Source organism: Ylistrum balloti, unplaced genomic scaffold (assembly GCF_031769215.1).
Source record: "Ylistrum balloti isolate Yb309-2 unplaced genomic scaffold, AGI_CSIRO_Ybal_v1 Utg370790, whole genome shotgun sequence".
NCBI classification, from domain to species: domain Eukaryota; kingdom Metazoa; phylum Mollusca; class Bivalvia; order Pectinida; family Pectinidae; genus Ylistrum; species Ylistrum balloti.
In genome coordinates this window covers 62,823-73,639 of record NW_026782461.1, presented here as the reverse complement: position 1 = coordinate 73,639, position 10,817 = coordinate 62,823, and the positions used below count along the sequence as shown (strand labels likewise).

The following is a 10,817-nucleotide window of genomic DNA, read 5'->3' as shown; positions in this document are numbered from 1 at the left end:
AATACTTATTTAGGGCAGAAAGGTCACAGAGGTCAGAGGTCATAGCAGCTTCATTGGTGCCATGCCACAGACAATTGCTGAAACAGCAGGATTGATATAATAGAAAAGAGGGTACAGATCTTGAATGCAATGGGTGTGTAAAAAGTTAAGGTGAATCAAGTGTGAAAAACTAAGCATATATTCAGTTATGGAAATTTAACAAAAACATATTCCAGGAACCAACAGTGTCCCCAAAAATTAAAGTACCTCAATTTCTATTCTCAAGCAGGAAGTAGACCAAGATGTTCTCAAAAGTGGCCTGGTTTGATATTTTTTTAAAAGATAATCAAACAGAAGAAATATTATACACAAACTGCCACACAATACATTGATGTTTTTAACATAGTGGAATTAGTCTTCAGAAGTCAGTCCTCCTCCACTAATGGAGCTGCCTGTTAGATGATCGAATTGTTTCTCTGTCATGTCTGTTGTACAACTTTACTCTCTGATTGATCTTTCACTAGAGACTCCACCAAGAGGTTACATGCCTTTTTGTGTTTGGCCCAGTGACTCACTTGACACTCCCTGTAAAGATATACATGTATCACAGATAAGTCTCCTACAGAGTAGTCTCCCTTCCACTACATGTTTATACTTAAATATATTCTGATTTGATAGATAACTTACAGGTTTGATCGGTCTAATAACAGGTATATAAAAGAAGTTGCCATTTTACTAAATAACAAGAGGTCCATTGGTCCTGTATCATTTACCTGGCTTTGTTTGCTTGAAATTGCTTTATCCAAACTACAGGAAAAATTTCTAAATTTCCAGGCACATTAAACATATTATAGGGTATTTATTTCCCCACTACTCTGTCCTTAAGGAGTCAGTCAAACCATTCATGGTTCAGACCAGAAAGGGACAGAATCCTGCCATCCTTACTATTTCCCCTATTGCACCCTGCCATTCCCATCCCAGGGGGCTAGCACCCATAGTTAATACAATATTGATTTCCCTCCCCTAATGATGCTTCAGACCAAACATGGACAAAATTCATGACCAGTAGCGATTTATAGAAAATAGTTGATGAAGGTATGAACAATGAACACCTTATTTTGGCATAATTCCAACAGTTCTGACCAGGTGAGCTAAAAATCAAGAAACAAATATACCACATAATTATTGTTCAAAATAGTTACCTTCTGCAGTACCACTCATTCTGACATCGTGAGCACCGCTTGCTGGCTTCGTTACCACATACTGCACACTTTGGAGGCTCCGACAATAAGTTCTCCATCATATCAAAGTTATATGTATCTGCCCACCTATAGATTACATACACAACAAGGTCAACATCACTATGTACTGTTTTATGTTATTTTAGCATTAATGATAGACAACTTTATACAGATTAATACATCAATACATCATATGATGAATACACATATTAATGTCACATCTGTATAGAAAGCAAACTTTCTTCAGTACAGTTACAAGGAAGTTTGAATTTATTTAACTTTAGACCTGCTACCTCACTGTGAAATTCATCTCTGACTTTTATTTACTATTGAAGATTACAACTTCACTCTGCTAACATCAGTGACAATATACAATACTACTAACTGTGCTTCATTATTTTTCAAATATTTTATCAAAGTATAGAAAATATGTATTTTAATGTCAACAAAATCCAAATCTTGCAAATTTACTGATTTTTTTAAACGAAACAGAGCAATATTATTAATCCATCTATCTTTTTCTCCATCTGAAGAGAGGCTATACTATGCAGGGATTATGAAGATTACATTCTGTGTAAACTTCTATAAAGATAACCTTTTCATACCTTTTAGCTTGAGCTCTCATGTCTGATTGGGACGGATTAAAATGAGTCTTTGACTGCTTCTTGGCAATTTGTTTCCATTTCTTGTCATTGTCAGATAGGATTTTTTCTCTAATTTCTGGCACCTTTGGGGAGAAAAATTTTAATTCTTTAGTAACAAGATATAAATTGAAGTATCAGCTTTCGGAATATCCTTTCTCTAGTACACAGCTTGACCTAGATGTAATTAACATTTCAATGTCAACAGCGGCCAAAATCAAAAACTATAATGCATATGTAGGATCCAAAAAAAAGCAATGTAACCATGGTAGATTCTAGCTGCAATATAACACTTAACAAGAACAACTCTTTAGATTGGTTGAGTGACATATTTGTACACCAGACGTCACAGGTTTGATTCCAAACTCAGGTGTTGAAAAAGTTATAATGACCTATGTTATACCATTATACAACTTTGTTAGGAGATATAACTATTACAATGTAAGATCTTGTTTGAGATAAGTAATTTGGTCTATGTTTGTTATAACTTACCTGTTCTAAGATGAGATCTTTTTTAGCTGCAGGTGGGTCCATCATTGACAGGTGTTCTAAGTATCTCTGCATTTCAGATAGGACAGGTAACTGATCCAGCATCACCTCTGTCAGGTAAGATCTCAGCTGTAGGTCAAAGGTTAAAGGCTATATCAGTGTCAAGCTTCATAGCATATCAATCCTAGTGTATTTTATCCAATTTTTTGAAAGATATCAAACATTTTCATGACTGATTCATTTCAACAACGGTTTTCTTTCATTCAATACATAGATGTATTTTGTGCCCATTTAAATTGGAGACTGAATATCGGGGATATTTTGTTATACAACAGCTTACAAAAATTATGTGATCAAATGGTGTTGGCAGTCAAGAAACATTGATCTATTGCAAATTCAATTCAGTCAGATGGTATTGACATCATACTGAGAGCAACATCACACATTGTGCACTATGTCAGCAGTGTTCCGAGATATAACATACCTTCAATATAATATTTTTCCTGAAGGAATTTAATTCATACTTCTGTTGACATGTCTGGTTCATGAGTAGCTGGAATAGGGCCAACCATACCTGTGAAAATTGGAATGTCTGAATGAGTTAACCACACCAGTAATATTGGACATCTCTCTAAATGTATACAATGAATGTGTCGTGAGAGATCCCTGACAGTCTTCATGAACACCAATGGAGGATTCTTATGGATGGTAAAATGTATTTTCTTCCTTTTTCCAATTACTGAATGATCACGAAATATATACAAAATTAAACAAATATGCAACATAATCATAATATTTAGAAAGTCCATATTTTGTAAAATATTTTGCCAAAAATAGTAATGATTCTAAAATTGAGAGAATGACTCTGTACCATTTAAAATCCAAGGGAGGTAACTCTGTACCATTTAAAATCCAAGGGAGATAACTTCCTAAGTGAAACATTTACACACTCCTATATTGATTTAAGTTTGAAATCAACTAAATTGAATTTAAAAAAAATATAAGTTCCCCCTACCACTATATCTGTATATGGCCAGCAACAAAGGAAAACTCCAGGTTCAGTTACAGAATTATTGTAATAAGTAGAAGAACAAACTCTTGCTTAAAACTCTACTGGGACCACATCTTATGAGGATATAGAACCCATGCCTACAAAAATGTCATGGAGTCAAATATCACCGTACTAAGCTGGATATCTGTAGTGGTCAAGGGATGACCTACCTGTCCTTCTGTTTTGGTCAATTTGAAGCTGTCTTCTCGGCTGACCTCCTGCCACTTGTTGTCCATGAATTTCTGCAGCTTCCCTGTCAATCCATTTTAGTATTATTAATAACACAGGATTACATTATTGATTAAATATTCTATATCATCAATCACTAGGTATTCCCTGATAATCCAACAAAATTATATACATTTTTTAATCAATATGAAAAAATAAAATCAATTAACCAATTACATCAAATACACAAACCGGATCGACTGTCCTCATAGAATCAATCCCTGTAACTGATACTAGTATGTACAGTGTAACTACATTGAGAGAGTAATATTGAAATAATCTTTCCTTCCTATTGTAAAAATGAATGAGCTTCAAACGCAAGAAATACATGACACTGAGATAAACAGATGTTTGTAAGGAGAAGTGAATAGTCCTGATACTGAGATAAACAGATGTTTGTAAGGAGAAGTGAATTGTCCTGATACTGAGATAAACAGATGTTTGTAAGGAGAAGTGAATTGTCCTGAAACTGAGATAAACAGATGTTTGTAAGGAGAAGTGAATTGTCCTGATACAGAGATAAACAGATGTTTATTAGGAGAAGTGAATTGTCATGATACTGATATAAACAGATGTTTGTAAGGAGAAGTGTCCTGATAAATAGATATACAGATGTTTGTAAGGAGAAGTGTCCTGATACAGAGATAAACAGATGTTTGTAAGGAGAAGTGAATTGTCCTGACACTGAGATAAACAGATGTTTGTAAGGAGAAGTGTCCTGATAAATAGATATACAGATGTTTGTAAGGAGAAGTGTCCTGATACAGAGATAAACAGATGTTTGTAAGGAGAAGTGAATTGTCCTGACACTGAGATAAACAGATGTTTGTAAGGAGAAGTGTCCTGATAAATAGATATACAGATGTTTGTAAGGAGAAGTGTCCTGATACAGAGATAAACAGATGTTTGTAAGGAGAAGTGAATTGTCCCGATACTGAGATAAACAGATGTTTGTAAGGAGAAGTGAATTGTCCTGATACAGAGATAAACAGATGTTTGTAAGGAGAAGTGAATTGTCCTGATACTGAGATAAACAGATGTTTGTAAGGAGAAGTGAATTGTCCCGATACTGAGATAAATAGATGTTTGTAAGGAGAAGTGAATTGTCCCGATACTGAGATAAATAGATGTTTGTGAGGAGAAGAGAATTGTCCTGATACTGAGATAAACAGATGTTTGTAAGGAGAAGTGAATTGTCCTGATACAGAGATAAACAGATGTTTGTAAGGAGAAGTGAATTGTCCTGATACTGAGATAAACAGATGTTTGTAAGGAGAAGTGAATTGTCCTGATACTGAGATAAACAGATGTTTGTAAGGAGAAGTGAATTGTCCTGAGTAGATAACTTACCCCCTTTCCTTTTACTCCACGGTGGATTCTCAACAAGTTGTACCAACAGAATAGGGATATCATGTGTGTTAAGTACTCGACTGAGAACACTCAAAGGCAGGCTAAAACATCAATCATAATATGGTTATATTAAACTCAAAACTTGAAAATTTAGCAAAACCCGACCTTAAACATTCAGAAAATGTCTTATCAAACCAAAACAATATATTCTGTAATTATCTACATATAGCATACACCAGAAATTAGTCCAAACTTTGAAACATAACATGTACATACCATTCTATGTGATCTACAATGTAACGTAGGAGAGACAGAACTTTAATACAAATCTCAAAGTTCAGCTTCCTATCTTGTTCTTGTAGTTCCTACAACAAAAATTAAATATTCATATATTACATGTATGTATAATATTCATTTTAGGTACAGAGATGATATATCAAAAGGTGTGAAATTCATTATCAATGACGAAAATCGCATGTATGATGTCAAACACCAAACTCACGTCAAGAATAAACAGAAAGATTATATAATTAAGAAATGTGTATTAATTAAAATTAATAGACACAGAAACATCAATTGTTCAGTCTAAATAATTATGTCTGAATACTGTACTGAAATCTAAGGAAATGGTGAATATCCATATTTTGAATGCAAACTGAGGTTATGTGATATCAAAGTGTTACTTCCGCGATAGTGTACCGTGTACCATAAAAGACACATTTCCAAACATTCAAAATCGCTTTAAAGTGAAAACTACCTTCATATATATTTAGTGCTTACATAATGATGCATGAAAGTAAAAAAAAAAGTGTTTCTTTTTTTTTTTTTATTTCAACTCATTTTTTAAGGGCAGTGACAACCGCACAGTTTAAGTGAATGCATGTACACAACATAAGAGAGAAAAGAGTCAATACAGGTTGTTATCTGTGAAGTGGATTCTCGGTTCCACAACCCTTTGTATAGATATGTGAATGTATGTCGAGTCTATAACATAAGGTACAATGTATGAATAGTGCAGTTTGTCCTCCAAAGTAGAATTTTTTCTTACCTCCATATTTGTTTTGTTTTCACTGTCTGCAGTTATCTCATTATCCTCTTCATCAGAATCATCATTCTCTCGTTCCTGCATTCTGATATAAACAGTTGATGATAAGTTATGTTGATCAACACAATGTATTACCAAAGCTCAGTCTAATATTATTTCTTTTCTCAATATATTTCTGGCCTCATAAATCCCACAACATGTCGGAATATATTTCTTATTACAGAACACTTAAATAAGCCATCCAAGCCAATATGTAGAAATTGATTAACCCACACTTATACACATATCTTGGTACAATGTATTATATTGTTTTCCTAATTTTGCAGTCTGAACATTATGAAATTATAATTAATTATATATATGTACATATACCTCAATTATACAAAAAAAAAAATTGATTTTTTTTCACCAAGAAATTATTTGTGTTGGTATTTCTGAATTACATACATTCAGTACAGTCAATAAAAGCTCTATATCATAATCAAGTGAAATAACGTAAACCGGTAAACCTGGAGGAGAGGGTTATGTTACCTCGCTACAAGTTGTGTTAGTTTCCTGTAACAGTAATCCACAAGGTCTGTAATCTGATCCTCTGCATTCTCACAACTCTCACGGAAAAACATGGTCGTCTCTAGTAGTGTGGCTACTGTTGCCTCATGGTAGAGCTAAACAATACACAAACTGATGTAGTACATCACTATCTAGAATGGTGATTGTTGTATCATGGTAGAGCTAAACAATACACAAACTGATGTAGTACATCACTATCCAGGATGTCTACTGTTGTATCATGGTAGAGCTACACAATACACCAATTCATTGTTAATTCTAGACTAACTCAGAGTAAATATTAGGCCTCATTCAGCACTTTTTACACTTAATTCTTCATCTTTTTTAAAAGCTATTCATTATAAAATCTACATCTATTCAATAAAAGTGTTCCACATATGCTAGTTGACATTCACTCAGTATAAACTTAAAACATAATTCAGTATATATATATTCTATATTAATTCAGCACTAATTTTTCACCTACAGGTATTTAATATCACTTTAAAAATTGACACTCACCACCATGTAAATTGGGAATGTTGTTTTAGGTTCAAAGTCCATGTCAATCAATGCTGGGAAGATTTTCTCTTTCCACACCTCTGTCACCAGTAGGTCATAGATCAGCACCTCAAACTGTATTGATAGGAAAGATCTTTGTGAAAATGCTTAATATCAAAATTTTTAATGACCTGATCAGATGTCTTATTACTAAGGTTAAACGGTTATAATTTGTTTTGTTGAGAAGCAGACATTAAATAAGATCAAAAATAATGTTATATCATTTTTTTCAAAAAATAAAGAGGGTAGTTATGCCGCTTGAGCATACGTCATAATTGAATAATTGAAGAAATTCCCTCATTTTATGTACTTTAGGTGCCCAAAATTACTATTGTGTTGTCCTGAAGAAGCCCGAAAAAGGTGCAAAACCGGTCGACAATAAATTGATGAAACAAGCCTCTTCGCCTGTTGTGATTGACTACTACGCCCTTTTTTCAAAAAAGATGTATAATTCATTTATCTAGAGTTACAGTTCAAGTAAAAATGTAAGTGTGTATAATTGTGTATTAATGTATTGAAAACAAGGCAAATGGTATATATGAATATCTATGCATAGCTGCTTGTTACCAACACATCTAGTTAAACTGCCAGCTGATACCTTAGTCAAGAAATGCATAGATCGAATTGGCTGTTTATTATGACGACATGTGATTAAAGCTTTACCATTAAGCATCAGTTCAACAATATGATACATACCATTGTTCTATAAATCAAGGTAAAAATCAAATCTGATTAATGTAGGTGAGGGTGTAACATAAAATATAATACAACCAACAGGGCTGACAAGTTACAGCAAAGTCCTGATAACTAAAATAACCTGGAGGAGATAGGGGATGGTGGAGGATTTGTGATTAAAAAAGCTGTTACCCTGGACTTTGCTGTAAACCTCAAAGTGGCATCTTAAACTGTAGTCACATGACCTGTGTTTTGAATGTAGTAACAAATTTGACCCTTCTGCCCCTGATTATGAGTAAAGGTAAATTCTTTTCACAATCTTTGTTGGGGGTCATCCCAGCAAACCACCAGCCAAATACCATGACATTTGGTTTGTTTGTTATTGAGAAGGGACGTTGCAACACAGGTGCAAACGGAGAGGGTAGGTGTGGCTTGTATATAGTGTTAAATATAGTCATTGTACTCAGCTCAGAGAGCATGGCTCTTTTGCTCAGTTGGAAAAGTAGATCTGTGAATTATCACTTAAGAGACTCAATTATTTAAGTTCAATTCTTGTGTAGGTGCTTGGCAGGAGATAAGCAAATTGTGATGACATTCCATTTTCAAAAGTTTACAAAATATTGATAGGATGAAAAGTGTATAGGATTATACTAACCTTGCCGCATGAGATGAAGAAATCTTTCACAAATTCATCTTCCTGGGCAGAGGCATTAATGACAGCTTGCATGTTCAATTTCTCCAGCATCTCATGTTGTCTGGACCAACTGTAATATAATTCACAACTTAAGGTAGATTTCTTTTCTCAAACAACAGTACAGAATGTACTTCAGAGAGCCAGAGAAAAGCAATTAGTAGTCTAAATTCTGATGGGTACACCCCTATTTTGAAATGAAAACCTTGAACTCTTCTTGTTTGTTTAATTTAACTTTTATAACCATTGTATTTCCTGCCTGTACCGGACACATATATATAAATATATATAATCTAGTACGTAATATCGTCAGTATGGTCCAATATTGGTACTGGATCTTAACAAACAAATGCTCGTTGGATATGTATCACTGGGATAGATATATGATCAATGAAGTAATAATATATATATATTGTACTGTGTTCAGCCCCTGCTTGTATGTTATAGATGTAGAATATTGAGACAGAGAATTTATCTCAGAAGTTATCAAATTGATTGTGATTTCATTTATTGTATATATGTATCATGCACAGAGCATCGTGTACGTTAATACTTGAACATTAATTTACCTATTAAACCTGTAAGAACAGTAAACGTACAGTTAAGCAGTAAAGTATATGTTTCTGTCTGTTCATATTTTGCACCGATTTCCCATAAACCCGACATTTTGGAACTAATTGTGTAGTTATGTGGTCTATATCAGTTGTACTGATTATAGTGTTGGGAAAATCGACGGATCCGTTAATATTACAACTGGAATGTATTACGGAATCTTCTGGAACATCATGTTTGTGCTTTACAGACTAAATTTCTTGAATCAATATTCAATTGAAAACTGTAAGTGATATCGGCTTTTATCATTATTATTATTATTATTATTGAGCGCGTACAACAAATGGAAACCAGAAACATCGCCATGACATGGTTGTTTACCATAGAAACCGATATCCGAAAACTTACTCTGAACTTCCGACATCTCTAAGCTTGTATTTCACCAAGTGTTCCACATAAGCTTCAGCTTCGACGGACATCAAAACTTGGCCTGTATCTGTAGTCATTTTCTTTTCGAATCTTCTTGAATATTAATCAATATTCGTGATGATTTTTTATCTTGCTCAGTAAACTCGCACAAGCACATGCACGCTTGGTCAACATGTAAACTTCCGGTGGTACGGAGCAAAACGTCAATATATCTAATAAAACACATAAAAAGTTATTTCAATTAATCCTTTAGTTTGGATCAGAAATATAATCTTCAGTGGAAATGTTATGGTCTGTGATTTTTGAACTGCAATTTTTTTTATTGATAATGCGATCCTCGTCACAGTCAAAATAAATAATTGGCGGGAATTTAAATTTCACTAAAGCGATTCGAGGCGGAGTAAAGACAGAAACTATACGCCATTTTCTCCTTTTATCATTTTTCGTCAATTTTTGTTTATTTTCTATTGTTTCCATTAAGTCATTTCTTTTTGTTTGCATTTTTTACATTAGCTTTATTTGGTCAAAGATCGCGTGGCAGGCATAAGGGTACTGTACCAGTTCTCAGACCATCTACCACACGATTTAGCAATCATGAAAACAAAATAATAATAAAACAAAAAATAAATCAATACTCTGAACTTTTAAGACTGACATCAACATCATGAAAACGTTCTGTGTAACATTTGTGTCAAATCGGCAACTTTAGGTGATATTGAGGCCTATCAGTGGCGTAGCAAAACATTTTAAAGAATGTATGCTTTCAAGAGAGGATCCAAGGGCGAAGCCCCGGTTAAGGGGGTCTAGGGGCGCAGTAAGGTTAAAAAAGTAGGGCAAATATATCTCAATGGAATTCGAGTGTATGTTTAAGCATACAAGCATACATTATTGCTACGCCTCTGCCTATGTAGAAGTCAACATGATCAAACACTTTTATACTAGTTTAGTACCAAACTTATATTCTCTATTAATGGCGGGACTATCTTAATGCTTATGAATTTATATCCCATACCATTGGTATCATGTTTGGCAATCAATGCTATGACCTATAAGTTAGTGTCTCCTTTTTCTTTACGTGACATAAAGCATGTAGATTCAAAATATATACAATATGTCAACCAAATGGAAAATGTTTATTGTAAATGTGGATCTACAAAAACAAATATCCTTATAAGGTATAACTTAACCATGTTATAGATATTCCATTAGGCATCGAAACTTATTTATTCTCAGACAATATATTTCACAGTGAAGACAACATCACCTCATATCTGTTCTAGATTAGCCACATTTTAATCTTTATTCAGTGATATGCATGTACGTCTGGTATGGCTCC

General features: G+C 33.8%; 1 protein-coding gene across 1 annotated transcript; it reads right to left on the bottom strand.

Annotated features, from left to right (window-relative positions):
* Nucleotides 1-458: 458 nt before the first annotated feature.
* Nucleotides 459-9,558, bottom strand: LOC132558463 (zinc finger MYND domain-containing protein 10-like). Its single transcript, XM_060223041.1, has 13 exons — nt 9,461-9,558; nt 8,465-8,573; nt 7,096-7,209; nt 6,556-6,689; nt 6,028-6,109; nt 5,256-5,344; nt 4,980-5,080; nt 3,572-3,654; nt 2,835-2,924; nt 2,354-2,479; nt 1,826-1,947; nt 1,182-1,307; nt 459-564 (listed from the first exon to the last, which is right to left on the bottom strand). Exons 1-13 carry the CDS (start codon nt 9,556-9,558, stop codon nt 459-461), a joined length of 1,380 nt encoding a protein of 459 aa, XP_060079024.1.
* Nucleotides 9,559-10,817: the final 1,259 nt, after the last annotated feature.